Source organism: Ochotona princeps, chromosome 2 (genome assembly GCF_030435755.1).
Source record: "Ochotona princeps isolate mOchPri1 chromosome 2, mOchPri1.hap1, whole genome shotgun sequence".
In the NCBI taxonomy this organism is placed as follows: domain Eukaryota; kingdom Metazoa; phylum Chordata; class Mammalia; order Lagomorpha; family Ochotonidae; genus Ochotona; species Ochotona princeps.
This window is the reverse complement of record NC_080833.1, coordinates 1,106,143-1,130,581: the sequence shown is the minus strand read 5'-3', so window position 1 is coordinate 1,130,581 and position 24,439 is coordinate 1,106,143. Positions and strand designations below refer to the sequence as shown.

The 24,439-nt window shown below is 62.6% G+C and overlaps 1 protein-coding gene across 2 annotated transcripts; it reads right to left on the bottom strand.

Moving 5' to 3' along the window:
• Positions 1-1,074: 1,074 nt before the first annotated feature.
• On the bottom strand, positions 1,075-14,656 carry TNFRSF14 (TNF receptor superfamily member 14). 2 transcript variants are annotated; one of them, XM_036498210.2, is made up of 9 exons: positions 14,576-14,654; positions 14,249-14,421; positions 13,568-13,679; positions 13,260-13,385; positions 12,121-12,276; positions 11,829-11,919; positions 11,127-11,293; positions 10,470-10,495; positions 1,076-1,299 (listed from the first exon to the last, which is right to left on the bottom strand). In XM_036498210.2, the coding sequence occupies exons 2-9, from the start codon at positions 14,315-14,317 to the stop codon at positions 1,204-1,206; spliced, it is 843 nt and encodes a 280-aa protein (XP_036354103.2). In that variant the 5' UTR covers positions 14,318-14,421; positions 14,576-14,654; the 3' UTR covers positions 1,076-1,203. The 2 variants fall into 2 exon arrangements, with proteins under 2 accessions (XP_058530365.1, XP_036354103.2); XM_058674382.1 differs by lacking the exon at positions 13,260-13,385 and having other exon boundaries at positions 1,075-1,299; positions 14,576-14,656.
• Between the last annotated feature and the right edge of the window lie 9,783 nt (positions 14,657-24,439).

Sequence of the window (24,439 nt, the reverse complement as noted above, 5' to 3'; positions counted from 1 at the left end):
AGCCTGCTCTGCGGACCCACTCCCCGGATGCCTCAGTGGCTCAGCCTGCTGTATCATCCAGGTCTCCCAACTCCGTGAGCTGCCTTCCTAGGAAAGCGGGGGCATGAGGAGGAGCCACACCCCACTGAGGGAGGAGGCTGGCTGTACTGGCACTGCCACTCGGCCGTACCCACCCTCAGCTCAGTGTGGGAGCCACGGCACACCCTGGCTGCTGTCACCAACTGATGCTGGGTCCCTGCTGACCATAGTGGACACGGGCACGTCTTCCTTCCACGTTTTATTCCAGTGCATTTGGAAGGCCGCGGGGCAGGTGACAGACCTCCCACGCCCATTTCCCTGCCAACCAGCCCGGGCAGCAGGGCCTGCACGGCAGCCTGCCCCTCTGCCGCCCTCCAGGAGTGCTTAGCGGAAAGCAGGCTGAACGCAGAACGCAGCCTCTGCGTCCCCCGTTGCTGGACAGGCGTGGGGCAGCGTAGGGCGCCGCGGCTTTCCTGCTGCTGAGCCCGGCGCCTCCCGCTGCCCAAGCCCGGCTTGTCTCCCCCTGCGCCCTGGGCGTGAAGTCGCAGCCAGCATCCCGGGGTGCTCTGGTTTGCCGCACACCGCAGCCGCCGGCGGCAGGGGCGCGCGCGGGGCAGACCCGGGAGGGCCTGCTGGGCAGGTCGTCCGCGGGTTCCGGGAAAGCTGCGCCGGGCGGCCGGCCGCGACGGGAAGTCCCTGGCCCCGGGCTCTTCACCAGGCTGGTCACGAGAGGTGCCCGCGGGGCCGCGTCCACGCAGCTGGTCTGGGTGTCCCGCCTGGCAAATGCGGTGACGCGAGGCCCCTTCTCCCGCGGAGGAAGTGGTGGTCGGGGAGGTGACCCCAAACGGGAACCCCGAGGCAAAGAGGGGCGCTGGGGCCAAGGAGATGGGGGGGTGCACGCTGGCAGGGGCGCTGAGGCGGGAGCCAGAGAAGACACAGCCCCAAGCACCTCCCCGAAACACGCTGTGGCCAGCGGGGACACACTTCATTCGGAACATGGCTGGCGGCCAAGCCGGCCTTGTGCCGCATCCTGGGCCGGCCAGGCGCTCTGGAAGCCCCCGCCCCCGGGTCCTGCCGGGCCTGCTGCGAGCCAGGAGCAGCTGCCACCACGTCACTGTCCCGCGGTTCCTCCAGCAGCTGGTCCCACACGTGGCTGCCGTCGAGTCCGCTGGCTAGCGACGGCCCCTAGGCCAGCACAGGGGCCGTCTCCTCCTCGGCCACCGTGGTGACGCTCGGCAGCGCCTCCAGCACCATGGGCTTGCTGGCTTCACTCCTTTTGCCCTGCAGGACAAGTGCCCCGTGAGGACCCTGAGTCCCCTGGTCTTCCCTGCCTCTCCCCCAGCCCTGGTGGCTGTGCAGGACCCCGGCTTCCATCCCGCAGGTTCAGCAGAGGGCCCAGGAGCAGATGGGAAACAGGCGTCCCAAGGCTCGGAGTGCAACTACCCAGCTCATGCTGTGCCCTGGGCTGCCCTGAGGTCCTGCCAGGCGGTAATGAAGAGCCCAAATTTAGTTCCAGCAGAAAAAGGGTCAATAGGCTGCCTGCAGGCAGAAGACCTTGTAGGATAAGGAGAGGCAGAAGACCTTGCAAGATAGAGAGCTAGGAGCCGTTGGATGCTTTCCAACAGCTAAGACAATTGAGTTTCAGTCTCCCAAGTTTCTATTTCCCAAGAAAGAGATAAGTTTCTATTTCTCGGACACTGAGCCATGCTTGAAAACTGCCTTTTAAGCAGGGGCAGCTCCTGTACCAATCAGCCTTGTGTGACTTAAAAGTGCCAATGGGATCCCTGTAACTATGCATCTGCTTCTGTAACCCCGCTTCCTGCTTCCCATATCCTATAAAAAGACCCAGCTTGTGCGGCTCGGCGCGACTCCTTACTCGATCAAACAGGGGCGCCCACGAGCCCGTGTGAAATAAACCTTGCCTCATGCGTGATTGCATCTCTTGGTCTTCTGTCTCGTGTCTGCTGGAGGGCTCTGTTCCTCGAGGGGCGAGGGCCCCTGGCCATCGCCCACTCGGGTTTAACAGTAGGAGAAGGAGAAGTGGCACAGCCATTCAACGCCCCAGGGCTGCCCTCCCACCCCCAGGAAGTTCACTGGCAGCTGGCCCCACCCAACAGAGCAGACAGGGGCCCCAGGAAGTGCTGCCCCACCCCCATCCTCCTACCTGGGACCCCGGCAGCAGCCAGGCAGCCGCATCCACCCACCCACCTTCACCCCGGGAGCAGCGCCCTGGGCAGCCTGCCCTGAACTGCTCAGCCCTCGGCCATCCCGGAGGGCACCCACAGAGCATTCGTGGGCATCCTGGCTGGGCCCACTGTACAGCCCAGCTCAGGCAGTCCCAGACAGGATGCCTCGCCCACAGACACAGAGGGACACCCCGCAGCTGCAGCCCCCCCCACACACATCTGACTGGTGTGTCCCAGCTCCTGTGACAGCCCCGAGGAACACACTCACTCTAGCTCAGACCCTGAGCCAAAGTGGAGATGGTCAGCAGAGAACACAGACAAGGCCACGGGTCAGACGGACGGACGACTGGTGGCTCGGGAGACATCCATGTGGGGGGGCGGGTCAGAAAGAACGGCAGAGGAAACTTGAGCTGACGGACAGACAGAACAAGAGAGCTGAGGGCGAGCCAGGGTTGCCCAGCCTGCAGCAGGCACTCTGCCAGTGGTCCACTCCCACGGCTGCTCCTGGGGAAGCCATGGGCCACGGCCACCTGCTTGGGCCCCCACACCCATGTCAGAGAACAGGACTGCCCCCCTGCCTCCCCACTCCAACCTGGCCCATCTCTGGCCGGTGCAGCTCCAGCCTGGCACTGAAGCCATTTGGGGAGTGAGCCAGCAAATGGAAGAACTTCCTCTCCATTCTCTCTCTCTCTCTCTCTCTCTCTCTCTCTCTCTCTCTCTCGTTCTGCCTTCAGAACAAATCTTAACATAATTCTCATTTTGGGTCCAGCGCGGTAACCTAATGGCTTAAATTCTTGCCTTGAATGTGCCGGGATCCCATATGATTCTGATCCCAGCTGCCCCACTCCCCATCCAGCTCCTGCCTGTGGCCTGGGAAAGCAGTCAAGGACGCCCAACACCTTGGGACCCTGCACCAATGTGGGAAACCTAGAAGTTTCTGGCTCCTGGCTTCTGATAGGCTCAGCTCCAGCTGTTGGGCTCACTTGGGGAGTGAATCATCAGACGGAAGACCTTCCTCTCTGTCTCTCTTCCTCTCTGTATATCTGCCTTTTCAATAAAAATTTTTTTAAATAATAATAATTCCCATCTCCTTCAAGATAACTTAGATTTTTTTTTTATGAAGAAATAAAGAGGAAAACTGAATAAATGGGAACCAGTGTGGTGGCACCACAGGCTAACCCTCCAGTGGCGGCACTGGCATCCTGTGTGGGCCCCAGTTCGAGTCCCAGCTGCTCCCTGATAACACACCTGGGAAAGCAGCAGAGCATGGACCAAAGGCCCTGGGCCCCTGCACCCATGCAGGGGACCCAGAAGCAACTCCTGGCTTTGGACCAGCCCAGCTGTGGCCGGCATCTGGGAGGGAACAGCACACAGAACATCTCTGTCTCTCCTCTTCTATGTGACTCTGAGTTTCAACTAAAATAAACAAACAAACAAAAAAAGACACATGGGACACAATTTGCCTATAGCAGAAAGGGGAGGGGAGGAGGAACACTCCAGAAGGGGGAGGAGAGGAGAAAGCTTTCCACACTGGGGAAGATACAGACCAGCCAGGTACCCCAGATGCCCCAGGCTGGGGCTGAGGGTCTCGCGGCAGGATGGCCCACACAGCTGGCCAGGCATGTGGCAGGGAGCAAGTCCAAGCCAGCAGAGGCCAAGCCGCTGGCCAGCAGCAACGTCCCAGCAAAAGCCTGGCCGGCCGGAAGAAAAGAACATGACGTACTCGGGACCCGGAAGGCCTGCCCACTGCGAGCCCAGCGCCCTGATCCCTCAGAGCTGAGGCAAAGTGAGGGACTACCTCGCGCCATCCTGACCCTGCTTGGCCCGCTCGGGACAGCCTTCAGCGGCAAGATGGTGGCCACCAGCCCCAACTCACCATGAGAGCAGATGTGCCAGGGAAGAGAGGCCCGCATGGTCCCCACACCAAGTCCCAGTGTCCAACGACCAGCAAGTGCAGGGAGGGCACGGAGGACACAGCAGAACAAGCGCAGGCTCCGTGCCCACCAGGCAGCAGCACCTTGAGGAGCTGGAGGCGTCCACCGGGGTAAGCCACCCTTTCCAATGGCCGCATCCCAAGTCAATGTGCCCGCTGGATCACAGCTACTCCAATTCCAATCCAGCTTTCCGCTAACGCGCACCCGGCAAGGTGGTCCATGATAGCCCAGGGGCTAGAGCTCTTGCTGCCCACTAGGGAGGCCTGCAGGGCTTCCAGCACCTGGCTCTGGGCTGGCTTAGCCCTGCATTTGGGTAGTAAATGAGCAGATGGAAGATCTCTCTCTCTGTCCCTGTGCCTTTCAAATAAATTAATCCTCAACAGTAGTAATAACGGGCTGGTGTGGCACAGTAAGTTAGGCCTGTGACAGCAGCAGCCCACGTGGGCCGCTGCAGTCCAGGCAGCTCGCTGCTAACGCCTGGGAACGCCGCAGACAACGGCCAGCACTGCTTCCAGGCAGGCCCGCTCCGGCTGTCCAACTGATAGGAAGCAAAGCAGCAGACGCCTGTCTGTAACTCTGACCTTCAAATAAAAATGAAGTAAACTGCTTTTAATTGAACTACTTAAAATAAAAGGTATATATGGACTAATGGTTCTAAAAGGTGAAATCCTTTTGTTGGGGCCAGTACAGAGGCTCAACCGGCAAATCCTGCACCTGCATCCTACTGGACGCTGGTTTGTGTCCCGGCGGCTCCACTTCGCACCCAGCTCCCTGCTTGTGGCCTGGGAAAGCAGTCAAGCACGGCCCAAGGCCTTGGGACCCTGCACTCCCACGGGAGACCTGGAGGAAGCTGGCTTCGGATTGGCTCAGCTGTGGCCACTGTGGCCAGTTGGGAAGTGAATCAGTGGACAGAAGATTCTTCTCTCCGTCTCTTCCTCTCTGTAAAACTGACTTAAACCTTCCAATAAATAAATGAATCTATTTTAAAAATACAAGAACTCACTTTGTCAGTAAGGGCACACACAGACTGAAAGCGAAGGCGTGAGGAAGCATTTTTCAGGAAATGGAAACCAAAAGCCAGCGGTGTGACCCCGCGCAGCAGCACACACGTTCAGCCTGAAGATGCGGAAAGTGGCAGGGATCTCCAAGGACTGTGAGCCCGTGGAGGCAGCAGCTGCCCACGCGTGTGTGAGCCCGTGGAGGCAGCAGCTGCCCACGCGTGTGCCCCAGCCCCAGGAGACAGGGCCCGGGTGTGGCACCCACCTTCCTCTGCGGGCGGGCCCCCGCAAGCCTGCGCCCCTCCCCACCTCCACAGGCGACACTTTCCAGGCCCCACGCACGTCTCCACAACAACACTGACGTCAGAACCGCTGGCCGTGTCCTCTGTGACCACAGCAGGGCAGTCAAGTCATCAAAGCCAGGAAGTGCCGGGCGAGCTGCGCTACCTAGCGGAAATTAGGCAACATTCTCTAAAAACACCGATGATTCAAACAAGAAATCAAGAGGGAAATTTTTAGGTTTCCTCAAATAAATGAAAATGAAAACACAGTGTACACCAAGGCCGTAGACGCAGCAAACACGGAATTGGGAGCAGAGGGGCAGTGAGCACTCGGAATAAACCCGCCGAGGGTGCCCTGCCAGGAGCCCAGCCGCGAGCCGCATAAAGTGACGGGACAGAGGCAAAAAAGGAGAAAGCACCCAAACAGTTCAAATGAGAGATAGAAAGACATTAAAACAGACACCCCAGAAACACAAAGCATTAGTGGCAGCTATGATGGGCACGCGTGCCAGAGACCAGCGCCAAGTGGGCAAGTTTTTCAACACAGAGCATCCAGACTGAACCAGGAAGCCACAGGAAGCCCAACCAGCCTCCAAGCAGATCGCATCAGCAGCGTAAACAAACTTTCACCAAAGAAACCCAGCACCCAGGCTGCACTCTGAACTTTACCAAGTTTTTTTTAAAGAATTAAAGCCGAGGTCCCGGCGGCATGGCCTAGTGGCTAAAGTCCTCGCCTTGAACGCCCCGGGATCCCATATGGGCACCGGTTCTAATCCCGGCAGCTCCACTTCCCATCCAGCTCCCTGCTTGTGGCCTGGGAAAGCAGTCGAGGACGACCCAAAGCTTTGGGACCCTGCACCCGCGTGGGAGACCCGGAAGAGGTTCCTGGTTCCCGGCTTCGGATCGGCGCGCGCCGGCTGTTGCGGCTCACTTGGGGAGTGAATCATCGGACGGAAGATCTTCCTCTCTGTCTCTCCTCCTCTCTGTATATCTGACTTTGGAATAAAAATAAATAAATCTAAAAAAAAAAAAAAAAAGAACTAAAGCCAATTATTTTCAAGCTGTTTCAAAGAACTCAAGTTTGCTCTTCCACACTTCATCTATAAATCCAGTATTACACTGGTACCAACCCAGTAAACCACACACTCATTCCTGACCAATGTCAAAACAAAAACCCTCTACAGGAGATCGGTGCTGTGGCATGGTGGGCTAAGCCCCAGTCTGCGTCCCCGGCCCAGCAGCTGGCCCAGCGTCCTGCTGGCTGCTAGGAGACAGCAAACGGAGGCCCAGCCTCCCACATCACCATGTCAGAGACTCGCAGCTGCTGTGGGACAGTGGACAGAAGATGCCTTTCTGGTTCCCACAGAATGTCACTCTGGCTAAATCCTTACCTTGCACACATCAGGATCCCACATGGGCACCAGCTTGTGTCCCAGCTGCTCCACTTCCCATCCACCTCCTGGATGCTTGTGGCCTGGGAAAGCAGTAGAGGACGGCCCAAAGCCTTGGGACCCTGCACCCATGTGGGAGACCTGGAAGAAGCTTCTGGAACCTGGCTTTGGATCAGCTCCGCTCTGGCTGTTGTGACCACTTGGGGAGTGAACCAGGGACGGAAGAGCTTGCTGTCTAAGTCCCTCTCTCTGTGAATTCTTTTCCAATAAAAATAACTAAATTCTTTTTTTAAAAAAGAAGAAGATATCTTTCATTGGTTTATCATGTGTCTCAATGTTGTTCTTTCAAATAAAAATGGGCAAACATTTTTTAAATTCTCATCAGATTACAACATAATCTAGTTCAGCCCCCGGACAGCTGGGATCAGCTGGACTTAATCTGAGGAAACAAACAATGGGCAACATATGCAAAGCAGAAAACACGATATACCATGTCAGTAGCAGAGCCATCACAGGGTCACCCAAGCCACTCGGGCAGCAACGGCCACGGTCACCTCAGCCACATGGACAGCAACGGCCACCTCAGACACATGGACATAATGGTCACCTCAGACACATGGACAGCCACGGCCACCTCAGACACGTGGGCAGCAACGGCCACCTCAGACACATGGACATAATGGTCACCTCAGACACATGGACAGCCACGGCCACCTCAGACACATGGACAGCCACGGTCACCTCAGACACATGGACAGCCACGGCCACCTCAGACACGTGGACAGCCACGGCCACCTCAGACACGTGGACAGCCACGGCCACCTCAGACACGTGGACAGCCACGGTCACCTCAGACACATGGACATAATGGTCACCTCAGCCACATGGACAGCAACGGTCACCTCAGACACATGGACAGCCATGGCCACCTCAGACACATGGACAGCCACGGTCACCTCAGCCATGTGGGCAGCCACGGCCACCTCAGACACGTGGACAGCCACGGTCAGCTCAGACACGTGGACAGCCACGGCCACCTCAGACACATGGACAGCCACGGCCACCTCAGACACATGGACAGCCACGGCCACCTCAGACACATGGACAGCCACGGTCACCTCAGACACATGGACATAATGGTCACCTCAGACACATGGACAGCAACGGTCACCTCAGACACATGGACAGCCATGGCCACCTCAGACACATGGACAGCCACGGTCACCTCAGCCACGTGGGCAGCCACGGTCACCTCAGCCACGTGGGCAGCCACGGTCACCTCAGCCACGTGGACATAATGGTCACCTCAGCCACGTGGGCAGCAGCGGCCACGGCCACCTCAGCAGATAAGAAGCATCGGATAAAACTCAACAGTGTTTCGTGCAAACGCTGGGGTACTGAAGCCTCCTCAGCACAGCTGGGGCTCCCATGCCAATCCTGTCAGCACAGCCTCGTGCTGAGAGAAGCTGAAACCAGCCCTGGGGCAGGAGCAAGGATGCTCCCTTCCTCGATGTGGTGCTGGAAGTCACAGCCACAGCAACAGGGTGCGGGCAGGAAGGGAAGAGCCCACACTTCCCTACTTGCGAAGAGTATGATCTCACAGGAAAATATAATAATAGTAAAGAAAACATTCCAAGAAAACCATCATAACTCATCAACAGATGTGGTAAGGATTAGCATAGAAAAATAAGCAGCTTTATATATATAATATATACACAATGACGATGACATTGTTGAGAATGAAATCAAGAAAAACCTGGTTTATTTAGCCACACACACACACTATACCCAGGAATAAGTTTAACCAAGGAAGTGGAAAAACTTCTGTAAGGAAAATTATAAAATGGGAAGATGTCTCATGTTCATGGATAGGAAAATGTTGGCAAAGTGTTTAATCTGTGGCTAGAGTACAGTTTCTATCTAAACATCACACTGTCCTTCATGGAACTAGGAACAACAAATCCAAAATTCACGAGAAACCACCAAAGACCCAGACTACCCAAAGCACTCTCACAGCAGGCAGCAGGGCAAAAACCAAGGAAATCGTTCTATTTGAGTCCAAAACCCACTATAGAGCCTTCACCACCAACAGGATGGACCAACGGAACACAACAGACTCCCGCAGGAAGTCCACAGGTCCACGGGCTGAGCACACAGCCACCGGCGCAGAAGGGAAACCTGCCTGCCAAACCGTGCTGGGAAATGAACTCCCACAGGCAGAAGGCAGAGGCGCAGCCCCTCCTGAAAGGGTTCATGGCAAAGGTGCCGGTTCCTGGAAGTCTGGAATCTTGGAGATTCCAGACCTGTTTTCTGTTAAAGATCTTACTTCCGGAACGCCAGGAGGCAGGCAGGAGATAGTTTTGAGATGTATGGGAAACACAACTACCTTTGAGGCATGCTGTCGTATTACTGCTGCGTTGAGGTGACAGGGTCAGGACCCCAAGCCCATGAATTGTAAATTTCTATGTCTACTTTCTGCTTCGTGTCACAGTAAGTCCCTGATCGTGTATTTGCTCACCATTACGTAGCCTTTGATTTTCCCATAGACACTTGCTAAAAACCCCACACTTCTTTCCTTCCGGGTGCTTCCTGCTCATGGCAAGGGTTACCCTGGACTGGAAATCAATCTCACTGAACCCCAACACCCTCCCGCACCTTACGCAGACACTAGCTCAGAGCAGACCAAGGCCTTGACTCCAGGACACTGGTCTGGGCGGAGGTGGACTCCACGGCACTGAGACAGCAGGACAGGCAGTGGCAGTGACCTACACCAACGGCCATCCCCACAGGTGCCAGGAGCCCCACACTCAGCAGCAGAAGCACCGAGGGACCTGTGGAAGCCTGGTGGGAAAAGGCAGGCTGGGCCTGCCCTCCAGTGCCCACTCCACTTCTGACCCCAGGAGGCAGGGGCCACAGATCAACACTCAGGAGAAAGCCAGGTACCCCCTCCCCAAACCAGCCCTCTCCCTCCCCTTGACGGCAGCCCCCTCCCCAAACCAGCACTCTCCCTCCCCTGGACGGCAGCCCCCTCCCCAAACCAGCACTCTCCCTCCCCTGGACGGCAGCCCCCTCCCCAAACCAGCACTCTCCCTCCCCTGGACGGCAGCCCCCTCCCCAAACCAGCACTCTCCCTCCCCTGGACGGCAGCCCCCTCCCCGATCCAGCTCCCCAACTCCCCTGGACATGCAGCCCCCCTCCCTGACCCAGCTCCCCAACTCCCCTGGACATGCAGCCCCCTCCCCGACCCAGCTCCCCAACTCCCCTGGACGTGTAGCCCCCCACACCTCCCCCGCCCCCACAGTTCCTCTGCCCTGGTGCATGGGACCAAAAGCAGAGCAGGGACACTGTCCTCCCTTGGGGAAGTTACTGTGGATCCAGGACCCAGGAGGTCCTGGGAGGGCAGGAAGACCGGCTGGTTAAGGGGCAGGGAGGAGCCGCGGGAGGGCGGCTGCAAGGACAGCAATAACCCAGCATGGTGGCAAGTGAGCTCTACCCCACCACGCTGGGTGTCAACAGGAAGTGAATGTGTCTTCCAGGGTCATGGGGGTGCAGTGCCCTCCCACCTGACTCAAGACACGGGCACCTCAAACAACGGGGAGCCCGCCCATGCACCCCACCAGCATCACCCAGTTGGGCAGCAGGAAAGGTCAGGGGACAGTACCTGGATTGAGTCGGTCACCTGGTCACCTGCAAGACAAGACACACAGCTGGGGCGGGGCCAATGAGACAGTGGTATCCTGTGGGGTCTTCACCCAGCTGGCCTGCCTGAGATCCTGGCCTCTTTGGACACAAGGCGACATAACCTGAGGCTGTCCCCAGGGCCAGGCCATGTCACACCCCCAGCCCACGGGGCTGTCTCCCGGAAAATGGGGGCACCTCAGCGAAGGGCCCCGCTTCAGCCCAGCTGCCCGAGCTTGAGCCTGGACCCTGAGACCCCGGGAGCCCTGCTGACACCAGGCTGAGAACAGAGCCGGTCCACCCCTCTAGGCTGTACTTAGAGCTGGAACCCCAGGATCCGTCATGGGGTCCCCAAAGCTAAGACTCTCGTGCCTGGCACAGGTACCACAAGAGGGCTGCTAAGTGGACAATGGAAGGATTGGCATTTGGTGTTCCCCATGGGGACACAGCCTTGCCCATGGCCAAACAGGGCAGCTGCCGGCACCTCCCAACACCCAGCAGCCAGGACCCCATAGCCTAGAGTGCAGTAGGAGCAGGGGCTCCAGGCACAGCCCCAGGGCCCTGCGCACAGCAGGACACCCACCTCTGCTCACCCGCAGCTGCCTCCCACACACTGCAGGGGACGGGACCTGGGACTCACCGGGTGGCCTTTTCCGTCTCTGCCATTTCCAGATGAATACAGCAAGGACCAACAACAGGATGATGATGATGGCAAAGCCCCAAACAAGATGCTGCCTCCAGGGGGAGCAGGTGGCGTCTGTGCGATTGGTCCCAGGCACTGCTTCGGCCAGGAGCCAGTGGCTGCACCTGGGTCATAGGTGCCGCAGGAGGCCAGAGCCGTGGGAGGCCCCGCCGCGGGCTGCACGCCGGATGCAGCCTGACTTCCCCAACATCCTGCCTCCCGGAAGAGGGAGAGAGGGGAGGGGGGAGGGCAGGGGAGAAGCCAGGAGAGGAGGGACACAAGGATAGCCCAGAGACTAGCGGCCCCCAGGCCCAAGTCACACAGGAACCACAAGCACAGGTCCGCCAGGGACCCCCAGGCCCAGGTCAGCCAGGACAATACCAAGGAGAGAGGGTGAGAAGGTGAAGGCGTTGCCCATCCCCACAGTAGCCACGCCTCACCCACACAGCATCCCCGCCCCCGGAACCCAGGTCAGTTCTGGGGTCCGGGACTGACATAAGGAGGGGGCCACATTGGGGAGGGGTGGGCTATCTGCACCTCATAGTCCCCCTAGAATCCGTGGCCCTGACGCACAGGGGTCAGGAACCTGGCAGCAGTGTCCCTCTCGACGGCCCGGGGTGGGGACCGCCTAACAGCCACCCCCCTGGAGGAGCCACCTACCTGGTCCAGGGCTGACACTGCTCCAGGCTCCCGTTGGGCGAGAACGTGCCCGGTGGGCAGTCGCCACACACAGTGTCCCGACTCTCGGTGCCTGGGAGGGGGACAGAGCTGGGCAGCATGGGGTCCCTGCCAGGGGCGCTGCCAAGGGAGGCAGGAAGTGTGGGTCTCGTGTGTCTCCCTGGGGCTGGCCACCAAGGAGGCCTGAGTGGCCATGGCAAGGTACAGACTGCAGCTCTAGGCAGACAGCGGGCTACTGGAGATGAGGGGTGAGGGTCTGCTGGTGGGGGCTCACCTGTCTCCTGTACCCTCTGGCCTGGGCGGCAGGTGGAGTGGGGCCGGCAGGCGTCGCAGTGGTCAGCGTCCTTGCTGACGCAGAAGTGGCCGTGGTCACAGCCGCACACGGCGTTGGCTATGTGGGAGCACGCGCGCCTGGTGACCAGGCCCAGGGCTGGGGTCCAACAGAGCACGTGAGACTGCTGGGCCCCTGAGCCGGAAGTGCCTCCTGCCCCTCCAGCAGGCGGGGCCATTCACGCTGCCCCCCAGCTCTGCCTGAGTCCCAGAGGCGCCCGACTGCCGGGAGGAATCCAGAAGCATGAGCATGAGCTGGGCAGGTAGCAAGCTCTGTGTCCATAGTGGCCCAGCTGGTGACCAGCCACAGGAGCCTGGCCCTGGCAGGTATTTAACATAGGTCCTCGCTGTGTAGAATGAGAGGTCTGAGGACAGACAGGGAGCCAGCCGCTGGCCTGATCCTGCCCAGGCACCCGCCTGAGGGACAGGGTCCCCAGCACCTGTGCCCTCCACAGCCCATCACACAGGAGTGTCTGCTGCCCTCCTCCAGCCCTGCCCTGGGGACCGGAGCCTCAGCCAGCTGGCCACAGGGGCACCATCAGCCCTTCAGGGGGTGCCTGTGGCCCTGTCCCTGCTGGGCTTGGGGGTCAGACTGTGGGGAGACTGTGGGGCTCCCCTCCCTCCTGGCTCCTTTCCCGCAGTGCGAGGCCAGCCTAGCTGCTCACTGGGCCCCCTGACATCTGTGGCTCAGGCCCTGGCCTGGCCTGCCATCCCTCAGGCTGAGCCAACACGCACTAGGCTTCGTGTGGCTGCAATCCTAGGACTACACTGATCTGGGCAGTGCCAGTCAGCAGAGCCTGCTGGGTGTGCAGAGGGCACAGTGCCCACTGCCCTCTGAGTCCCCTCCAGACACCGCCCTGCCCTCTCCATCCAGCCCAGGGGTGCTTTCCTGGACGGGGAGGGACACAGTGGGGGAGCAGCGGGGCCCGGGGGGGGAAACTGAGGCACAACAGGGTCCAGGTCCCTTGGCTGCTGGCACCAAGGCGAGCAGCTGTTCTGGACTCAGTCACGGCAGCTGTGGTTCCCCAAGGGCAGCTCAGGAGGGTCCAGGTGTGGCACTCACCCACCCAGATGTGCCCCTACCTGCATGGCACTCCCGGCATGGCAGACACTTGCTCAGGCCGTTGTGGTGGGCAGTGTAGGTCTCACCGGGGCAGGGTGCACACACTGTGCCACTCAGTTCTCCGCAGGCTCGTACCACGTGGTACCCTGCCAGGCACGCAGCCCCCAACCCCGCAGGTGTGACGATGCCACCAGGTCCCCTGGGCTCCTGAGCAGCTCCCACAGGGGGACCTTGGGAAGGGGAACTCCCAGCCCTCCTCCCAGTAGAGCCCCAGCTCCTCTCCCGCACCCAGCTCTGACCCCCCGGTCCCAGGGGGACCCCTCCCTACCTGGGCTGCACTTGGGGCAGCATTCATTGCCCACAGGGTACTCCTCTTCCTTGCACAGGGGCTGGGCCAGGGCACAGCCAGGGACTCCCAGGAGGAGCAAGAGATACAGGGCCTGTGGGGACAGAAGGGACAGAGGAGTGGGGCTCCAGCAGGCCCTCCTTCTTCCCTGTGTGAGGGGGCAGCCAACCCGAGCCAGGGTGACAGCAGAGGGAACAGGCCAGGCTCAAGGGAAGACCGAGGATGCCAGCCTCGCCGCGGACCCCACCCGACCTAAAGAGCCCTGAGCCTGGCCACTGGGCCCACCGGCCAGGGCAGTGGAGAGGCCGGGAGGGGAAGGGCTGGGGTCCCTCCCTGCACCCTCGACTGCTTATCTCCACCTGCAGAACAGCCCAGCTGGACACCTGCGAGGGCCCAGCCCAGAGCAAAGTCCCTCCCCACAACTGCCTACTCGTCCCATGGGGGCCCCACCTAGTGGGTGTGGGCTCAGGAGTAGCAGATCGGGGTTCTCCTGGCTGGGCACCCTCTCCTCTGCCCTTGTCCCCTCCCCCCGCCACGGGAGGCCTGGCACAGTCCCGCAGAAAGCAAGGCTTGTGTCCACGACTCCTGCCCGGACAGGGTCAAGGTTGGTGCTGTGGGGAGGAGGCTCACCGGGTAATGCTGACAGAAGGCAGAGGGACTCACCAGGCTCAGGGCGTCTGCAGGGGGTGCTAGGCTGCAGCCGGGAGGCACCCCGCCCCGCCGGGGCTCCATGTCCACCTGACCACAAGGCTGCCTCAGGTCTTGGCGGACCCACCCAGACCCCAGGCAGGAGGACGGCCCTCGGCCGCTCGCAACCCTCCAGACATCGCTGCCACCTGGGGGCTAAAAGAGAAAGCGAAAGATTCTGAGACGTACAGACAGGAAAGGGGCAAGGCTATCAGCCTGCCCCTCCTCCGCTGCACTGCGCCCCCACTCACATCAGCCGTCAGCACTCAGCACCGAGGGGTACTCAGCACCCAGACTCAGCACCGAGGGGTGTGTGGGCTGTCTGGTCAGGTGGCTCTGGCTGGGCGTTCAGGAGGCTGAGGCAGGCGGAGGCCGGAGGACAGGCTGGGGCGCCAACCCCGGAGCCCACTGATAAGCACTCCCTGCACAGGCCCTGCGGCGAGGGCGGGCAGCTGGGCGGGGAGTGGCAGCCACTTGCGGGGGTGCAGGAAGGACGGGGTGCTCTGAGTCCTGGGTGGGGAAGCTGTGACTGCACCCCGTTGCCCCCCTGCCCCCCTGCCCCCACCTCCACAGGAACCTGGGTTTCCTGTGTGAACTGAGGTAACTTCCCTGCCCTCCTACTGCTGGAAGGGGGAGTGGGGGCCCTACCCGCCAGCCCTTCCCCCAGGTCTGGGAGCTGGAAGTCAGAGAGGGGGGCACACCCCCACCAGCCCTTGGGTTTCCCCTTACCACGTGGTCCCTCGCACGCCATGGACATCAGTGGGACAGCTGAAGTCCAGTCCAACCTGCCTTCAGCCCCAAGACCAGGTGTGACTCTCTGTGCTTGCCCAGCCGGGTCCCCATCAGCCCAAGGGCCATATGCTCACCTCGCACAGCTGCCATCCCTTCTAGACGTCCACCCTACCGACTCCGGAGCCCCTTCTGGCCCAGGAGCCAGCCACGCTTGCTGTGGGGCCTGCCCAGGACACCCAGGGGAGGGCCAGGCAGGTGGGACCCCCGCACGGAGCTGGGGGACCGAGGCAGAGGCCCTTGCCGGCCACCCGGGCCAGACTGCAGGAAGGCGGCAGGACTGCTGGGAGTCCCTGCAAGACCCCCAGCCCCACAGCAGAGAAGGGGAGGGGACACCACCCCCTATGCCCCGTGTGTCATCTGGGGGTCCCTGGGGAGCCAGCTGGAAGCACAACACAGACCCTGCTCCCAGGCACACACACCCCAACTCTGGGACCATGCCCCCTTTCCAGTAAGTAGGGCGCCCCATAGCTGCCTCAACCCCTCCCTCACTGGACCCCGCCAGGCTGGCCGTGAGGGGCTCACTGACCCTGTCTGTGCTCTGGGCTGTGCTGAAATGCCACGTCCTCCATGAGGCCTTCCCTGATTGCTACCCATTGTGCCAGGGTCCCCACCCCACACCTTCCAGCCCCTCCCTGGGGCGCCCTGTGGAGATTCCTGGGCTGGTGTTCACCCTGAGGGCTCTGCCTGCCAAGCGTCCACTCGCTCAGTCACTCACTCACTCCTTCCTTCAGCACAGACCACCCCCACACAGGCTGAGAACTGGGGATGAAATGACCCAAACATAAAGGCTAGAGCCAGGGCCTCATTCCTGACAGGGACCCCATCACCCTCTGTCACCTGCAGGGCCCCAGGACCCTGAGGACCAACAAGGAGAAGGCTGCCATTGGAGACCCCCTGAATAAGCCCAGTGTTCCCCTAGGCCTCCCCTCTCCCCATGCCCATGTGGCCCCTCCAGGGCTCATGCTGGGCCCCCCGCAGGGAGCTGAGTCTGGGAAGCAGATGGCCCAGGTCTGGCCCTTGACCCCCCCGAGGCCCACCCAGTCCCAGCTGCCCCCTGCAGGCCCCATGTCCAGCACCTGACCTCTGGCAGGTCCCTCTCTGGAAATTCCCTGGGTACGTTTCTGCTTTCTGTGGGAGAAGCATCCAGCATCATATCCAGGGGCGGGGACATCACAGTAGCCCAGCCTGAAAGAAGGACAGAGAGTGTCCCTCCACCTGCTGTCTACCCCCCTGCTCAGTGCCAGCCCTGCAGGGCAGGGGCTCCCAGGCCAGCAAGGACTGGTCACACGGTGTGGGCAGAGGGGCAGGTACAGGGTACTCTGAGGGGGGCAGTCAGGCCAAGACATGGCATGGATGGGACAAGGCCACTGGGCGGGGGCAGGGAGGACCCTGGGGCTGCAGGGCTCCAGGCCCAAGGACTTGGGGCGAGGGGTGAGGGGCGGAGCAGACACCTGGGGTGCGGGCCTCTGGCTGGGTTCCAAGCCTTCTCGGAACCCTGAGGCCTGGTGCCCTGTGCCTATGGCCTTCGCTCCAGCAACCCGGACAACCTCGCACAAAACAGCCCCCAGCCCTCTCCTCCCTGCCCCCTTGTGCTTCCAGGCAGCACTGCGGACCTCCTGGACCAGCGCCTGGCCCTTCTCCCCCTCCCAGGCCTTGCAGCAGACCCTTGCTTGGGCCCCGCCCACAGTCACCTGCCTCAACTGCCCAGCTAAGCCAGCTGCCCAACCCGGAACCTCCCACCTGCCGGAGCAGCTGCTCTTGCCCCATCCACCAGGGCCAAGCCCTCCTCTCCCTCGTCACCATCCACACACCCTCTCGGCAGTCAGCACCCACCCCGGCAGCCAGGCCAGGCGCATGTGTCCAGCAAGAGTGGAGACCAGAGAGCCAGGCTACTGCCCGGAGTCAGCCCGGGGAGGATGGGTCTGAGTGGACCCCGATGCGGAGGACAAGATGGAGCAGGGGCCAGCAAGGAGGAGGGGGCTACCGAGGCCAGGGGGGAGCAGGAGCAGGGCTCCCATGGGCCTCAGCAGGGAACCAGCTGTTTCCAGTTCCCGCTTCGCAGGAGGAACTTGGGTCCCCGGTGAGCCACGAGCCATGTGTCAGCAGCTGTCAGAGACTGAGCAGCTGGGAAGGAAGGAGTTGAGGTGGAAGACGCCCCACCCAGTCCCCGCAGGGGAGGGAGCCCGCAGCCAGTAGCCCTGGGGTTTATACACACGCAGCCGCAGGCTGGCAAGCCCGCCCAGCTGAGCACACTCGCCCAGAGCAGCCGGAGGGGCACGGTCACTGTAACATGGTACCCTCAGCGAGGGGCTGCTCCACGCCACTGCCCAGGTCAGCCTACAGGAGCCTGGGCCCAGGCTGCCTCTGCAGGAAGCCCCACCCATGCACTGGGCACCCCCAGATGGTCAGAGCTGGTGTCCAGCACCCTGTTGGAGGAGTCCAGGTGCCTTCTGGCCTAACAAGGTAGCGATTTCCTGGCACAAAGGAGCCTAACATTGCCCAACAATAACATTCCATTGTAACATTCTAATATTTCCAATATTGTAACATTCTAATATTTTAATATTCTACCACGCTCTAACAGTGGCACACAGGGAGCCCGTGGAACACAGAGCCCTCAGGTCACCCCACCGCGGCCCACACGCCCCCCTCGGGTCAGTCGAGCACCAACCAAGCACCTCTGCAGTCCTGTCGACTGTTCACACTGCATGCTGCCTGTACGACACTGAGCATGCACTACATGCTGCCTGCTACACGGTTCACACTACACCTGCACACCACACTTCCTGCTCTACGGGTGAGCCCGCACCGGAGTCGGGCTGCATTTCCTTCTCTGTGGTGTCCACCAGAGGCACCATCCAGCAGAATGCCGTCCTTCCTGGGTCTCAGGGCCGCTCCTGATAGCCCCTGCCGGGTCCTCAGTCAGTGGGCACTGAGGGGCACGAGTCAGGCGTGCAGGCTGACTGAGCGGTGGGCATAGTCGCACCCTCGCCTGGGGTCGGGCAGGGCCTGGTTACAGCCAGGTGTTCCTGCTCCACCCCCACCCGGCACACTGGGGACACAGTGGTCCTCCTCCAGAAGCTGGGGGTGGTGCAGGGCGGGCCCCCTTGTCACTCAGGGGCACTCAGCTGCCCCCAATAAAGATGGGGCGCAGCCTGGGCCCTGGAACTGCTGCCCCATGCTTGGCAGAAAATGGTGGGTCCCTGGGACGGCTGGCCTTTCCCCCCGGCCCTTGGGCCTGGACAGCAGCTGCAGCCCCGGCCAGCCACATTGGTGAGACTGCCTAGATGCCTGGACGTCGGGCAGGGTGCCCCCCAGCCCCGCCTCACCCCTGTAGCCCACTGGCCTGTGGCGGGAGTTCACCAGTCCCCACCACCTACAGGGAACTGGGGACTTCCCCGTGCCGGCAGCTTCTCGTCTGGCCACCCCGCCCCAGCCTTCCGGGAACCTGCAGCACTGCACGTCCACCCAGCAGGGGCATCCCCAGATCTGTCTTCTCGGGGGGGTGGCCGCTGGGATGTGGGATGGCCAGCGCTGGGGGCTGGACAGGCAGGCCTGGGCAAGGCTGGACCCCTGCGGGTCGCACAGCTGCAGGTGCCAGCCACGAGGGGGCAGCAAAGCCCAACCAACCCTGCACCTGGTGTGGCCAGGGCCTGCCCAGCCAGAGCAGGGTCCCAAGACTAACCCACGTGGGGTTCCCATGGGGCCAGGAACACAGCCGTCCTCCAATGGGACGGGCCACACGCCTGCACCTGGCCCCAGCCACCACAACCTTCCCGCTGTGCCAGGTCCCACGTTAGGAAGGGGCACTCTGGGACCGCAGGGTTCTCAGCAAGTGGCTCTTAGCTGGGTACCCACTTGGTGGAGAGAAGGCTTCCTGGAGGCTGTGGCCCGGGCCTCTCCCAACATCCAACCGCCTCCCAAGTCTGGAGCTGTGGAGCACGAGGGGTGGTGGGAAGTGCTGGCAGGGTGGGGGAGGTAAGGGGGTGGGGAACCGAGAGCTGGGGGTCATGAGGAAGAGTGCAGGAGGAGGATCCACCCACCCACCTCCCTCTGCAACCGAGGAGACCCCAGGCAGGCTCAGCCTGGCCCGGGCGGCTTTCCCACGCCCCACAGCCAATCAGCAGACAGCAGCGGAAGGCGGGGTGTGAGAGGAGGCATTGCTGGGCACGTGGGGCTGCCCCCAGGCAGGGGCCAAACGAGCTGCCCTGTCCCCAGCCCTCCATCTGCAAGGCACCCTCTGGCCACTGTCTGTCCCTTGGCCACACTGGGTCCCTCTGGGTCACTTCCCAGTGGTCAGAAACCTGCTAGGATCTGGCCACCCCAGCCAGTGTGGACAGTGACCGCAGACAGCCCTGGCTGGGACGCTGTCCCCTGCCATCCTGAATGGCTGGGCCCCCACCCTGGTCCTCACGGGTCTGCCTCCTCTCGGCCCGTGGCCTGGTGAGTGAGGATAGCCGTGAGCTGAAGGTGCCAGGGCACGGGCGGGGCAGGCAGCCAGGGCATGTGCTTGCTGGGCACGTGGCAGCCAGGCGGCGGGGGCCTGCGGAGGCGTTGCCAGGAGCCGACCCCCTCTCCAGGCCGGCCGGGAGGCACACCCCACTGAGTGCTGAGCCTTGCTCCAGGGTGGCCAGGTAGGCCGCAGCCGCCCCGCCCGCGCAGAGGCCCTGAGAGGCCCACAGGCCTTTGTGGGAGAGCAGCTGGCGGCCAGGCCTTTATGTGGGCTGTGGGAAAGCCAGGGCCCGGCCTCTCACAGCGGCTCCAAAGCCGGGATTATCTCCCCGTCCGGGACCCCCCAGCAAGGGGGGCAGTGCTGGCTCCAGAAGGCCTGAGAGGCCCAGGCGTTCCCGCCCTCTGCCAGAGTCGGGGAAGCCCCAGGGCCTCCATCCCCTACCCCAACACCCCCTCTTCCTGAGCCTGCTATGGTTCTGGGGTGCCAGGAACCCAGAGGGGCCTGGGCCGCAGCTGCCCCAGCATGTGGGACTTCCCGGTCCCGCCCACACTGGAGGAAGTGGGAAGGGGAGCCAGGCCTGGGGCTCTGCATTCAGGGCCATGATGAAGGCCTGCTTCTCTTCCTCACAGCCTGAGCTGGCACCGCTTGCCAGCACCACGCCACAGACACTGAGCCCCAAGAGCTTGGCTCTGGCTGCCTGGCAGGCAGCCATGTCCTCGCCACACCTGAGGCAGCAGCCCGGGGCAGTGGAAATGGCAGGCCGCTGGCCTGGCCAGATGTGCAGCCATCCAGCTGGCTCTCACCTCTGAAGCAGCCTGGGGGAGCCCTCCCCACCGTGGGGCCACTGTCCCCCAGATGGCCTCTGGGGCCCCGGTGGCACACAATGCCCAGTGCCTGTGGCACACAATGCCCAATGCGTGCAGCTGAATGCCCCGGATGCTCCCGCCCAGAGAGGAAGGGCTGGGTGGGCTCCCAGGCGCCTTTCCCATGGGGAAGCACAGGCCGCTGCAGGGGCTCCTCCTCGTGCCCTGCGGGCAGCTCTGGGCAGCATCCTGGAACCCGACTGTGGCACCCTCAGGGCAGCGGGATGGCGCCAGTGGGCCAGGGCCCACCTTGGTACTGGAGCTGAGTGTGGGGCTGAACCAGGCAGAATACCCACCCTGCCCACAGTGCCACTCCCTGTGGCACAGCAGCCACTCACCAAGGTTGGTGACCTTGGCCCAGCTGGGGAAGCCCAGTCTGTAACTTGTGCCCAGCCCCCTTCCACGTTCACCTGGAAGCCAGGTCCTTGGGGACCCCCGCCTCCATGGCTCCGTGGCTGTGGAGAGTGCCAGGCGTAGCCAGGGCAGTGAACATGTGTCCTGCCCACTGGCTCCAAGCAAGCCCCACCCAGGGAGGGCTCATGCTTGGCTCAAGGTTCCTGCCCCTAACCAGGCATAGCCACACCCAGGAGGGACCTTGGGGGACCTGGGACAGTCAGTGAGGGCATAGTGGTCACCCCGTGGTGCCTGCCCCTGCCTGAATGGCAGAGACTCCCTGCAGTCCTGTCCACTGCCTGCCCTTGCCCCTGCTCCAGGCGATGGAATGCCCTGGCAGGGGGGAGCCAGGCCTCTCAGGGTTGCTGCTCAAGTCAGGCACAGACAGCGGCTGTCCTAGGCTCCTGCCCCTCCCGGCAGGGCGATGCCCCCCACCTATGGCTTGCTTTGAAAGCCACTGGTGACACAGAGGCACGGTGACCCGTCCAGGCTGGGCCCTTGGTAAAGGCCAGCCACATGCAGCGGGTGCCTACAGCATCACCATCCCAAGTGGGCACCAGTTCAAGTGCCGGCTGCTCTACTTCCCGTCCTGTGCCCTGCTGATGTGCCAGGGATGCAGGAGGATGGCTCAGGTGCTTGGGCCCTCCACTCAGCAGGCCAGTGCTGTGACAGAGCATACGAGCCATTGCCTGTGCCTCTGGCACCCTTCAAGGGTCTAGTTCAAGTCCCAGCGGCACCACCTGCAAGCCGTCTCTGCTAACGTACTGGGAAGGAGGCTGAGGACGCCCCCATGTGTGTGGCGACCTGGAAGAAGCTCCTGGCTACAGCCTGGCCCGGCCCCGGGCAGTGAGCCAGCAGGTGGAAGTTCTCTGTCTTTTCTGCTGCCTTTCAAATGAATAATAATAATAATAAAATCCATCAGGACCCGGTGCTGTGGCTCAACAGGCTAATCTTCTACACGCTATGGCCGGCATCCCATGAGGGACACAGGTTTCTGTGCCGGCCTCTCCACTTCCCATCCAGCTCTCTCTGCTCATGGCCTAGTCTTGGGACCCTGCACCCATGGTTAGAAGACCCGAAAGGAACTCCTGGCTTCAGACAGACTCAGCTCTGGCTGCTGTGGCCACTCGGGGAATGAAGTAACGGACAGAAGAGCTCTCTCTCTCTCTCACCGTCTCTGTGTATAGATAGGAAGCTGTGAGGGAAGGCCGGCCCATGGGGCAGGTGGGCAGAGGCCCCGATGAAGGCTGCCTCACCTGCCCTCACCCAGCGTCCACTCAGACCTGGCCGCCCGCTGGCAGGCTGGGACTCAGCTTTCTGGGCTAGCAACAGGCCTGAGCACGCTGGCCTTGGGAGGTATGCCAACTCGCTCAGCTGCCCCAGAGCCCAGAAGAGGGAGACGGGCTCTGAGAACTAGGCACACCTGCAGCCGCAGGCGACGGCCGGAAGGACCAGCCGAGGGGCTGGGTGCTTGATGGACAGTGCAGCTGACAGTAGGGCTGAAGTTGCGTCTGCCCCACGCAGCAGGTTGGCGTGCAAGGCAGGTCGCTGCCCGGGGGCCACTGCCCACACCCAAGGCCCAGGCACCAGCTGGCTTCCAGCTCATGCACACCAGGGAGCAGCAGGCGATGCCCCAAGTCCTGGGGTCCCTGCCCCCTGCACGGAAAACTGCACCTCCCTCCAGGGCCCTGGCCCCTGGCAGGGAGGTGCAGGGGGAAGCTCTGGCTGTAGCTGGCACTTGGGGAGCCGACCAGCAGGTGGAATCTTTCTCTTTGCCACTCTGGGGGATGTGGGAGAGGCCCCTGCCCCCATTCCAGACGTGAGAAAACTCGGGAATGAGTGGAGTCGAGAGCCGGGCGTTGCCCCCAGGCTCTGGCAGCGAGCGCGCCCCGCCCCAGCTCTGGGGCGCCTCGCGCGGGCCAGACAGGCTGTGGGTCGGCGCGAGCCGCCCGTTCCCACACTGCGGCGGGCGGGAGGGCGCGGGGGAAGCGTGCCTGGGCGCCCCCGCGGCATTAGTGCCGGCGTCTGACTCTGAATGAAGGCGGGGGGCGCGCGGGGCGCGGGGGCGCCTCCCAAAAGACCATCTGGCCATGCGTCATAAAGGAGCGGCCGAGGGCGCCGGGCTGGGAAGGAACCGCTCGTTGACACCGCTGGCGGGCGGGGGCGGCCACGTGGGTCGCGGCGCAGAGCTGAGGCTGGGAGGCCAGGGCCGCTGGGGCCTGGGCCGGGCACCCGCCGGGCCTCCAGCGCCCCCGCGGGACGTTTGCAAGGGCTTGCGGTCTGCACTCCTGCCCCCACTTGACCTGTAGACCCCAGTCCCAGCCAGGAAGCGCGGGGGCCTGGGTGGCCCTCACCAACCCCTCAGCGAGGACACCCCTCCCTGCCCCCATGCGTCCTCCTTCTTGGCTGGAGGAGCCCCAGCTTCATCAGATGAGGGAATGGGGGACAGAAGCACTCCTTGTGTCCCCCACAATACTCTGGGTGCCCAATTCACGGGCTAGGCAGAGGCCCTGGGGCAGGCAGCTTGTACAGGGGCTCAGGGAGCAAAGAGGCCTCCGATGGGGACTGAACCCCCCATCAGGGCCGCATCTGTCCAGTGGGAGGGGGTGTTGGGCCCAAATCCCAGATGTGGGGTACACGGGTTCTGCACTGGGGGACCCTGCCTTGGGGGGCCCTGCACTGGGGGCTCAGCCCTGGGGGACCCTGCTCTGGGGGACCCTGCCCTGGGGGACCCTGCCTTGGGGGGCCCTGCACTGGGGGCTCAGCCCTGGAGGGCCCTGCACTGGGGACCCTGCACTGGGGGACCCTGCCCTGAACAGCCCTGCCCTGCGGAGCCCTGCACTGGGGGCCCTGCACTGGGGGATCCTGCGCTGGGGGACCCTGCCCTGGGGCCTCTGCCCTGGGGGGCCCTGATTTGGGGGACCTGCACTGGGGGCCCTGCACTGGGGGAACCTGTCTGGGGGACCCTGCACTGGGGGCTCTGCCCTGGGGGACCCTGCCCTGGGGGGTCCTGCACTGGGGGCCCTGCCCTGGGGGCCCTGCACTGGCAGCTCTGCCCTGGGGGACCCTGCACTGGCGACTCTGCCCTGGGGGGCCCTGCACTGGGGGACCCTGCACTGGGGAGGCCCTGCACTGGGGGACCCTGCACTGGGGGGCCCTGCACTGGGGGACCCTGCCCTGGGGGACCCTGCACTGGGGGCTCTGCCCTGGGGGAGCCCTGCCCTGGGGGGCCCTGCCCTGGGGGGCCCTGCACTGGGGGCCCTGCCCTGGGGGGCTCTGCCCTGGGGGACCCTGCACTGGGGGGCCCTGCCCTGGGGGGCTCTGCTCTGGGGGGCCCTGCACTGGGGCCCGCGGTGGGAATGGTTCTGTGCATGGGGGTCTCAGGGTCACCTCAGCAGAGGGTGACAAGGGCCTGCCCACCAGCCACCCAGAGACACGGGAGGTGAGCCCATGTCAGCTGCGCAGGCTGCAGCCCCTCCTCAAACCTCGCTCCCCCAGGCTGCAACCAGTCCGGGGTCTGGAGTGAGAAGGAGCCTGCTGTTCCACCAAGCAACCACAGGCAGAGGCTGGCCAGGGTGGCAGGAGGGGCAGAGGGACCTGCCCACCTCCTCCCACCCCACTCCACCCTGACCTGCAGCGACTTGGGCTGAAGCCAGCCAGCGGGAG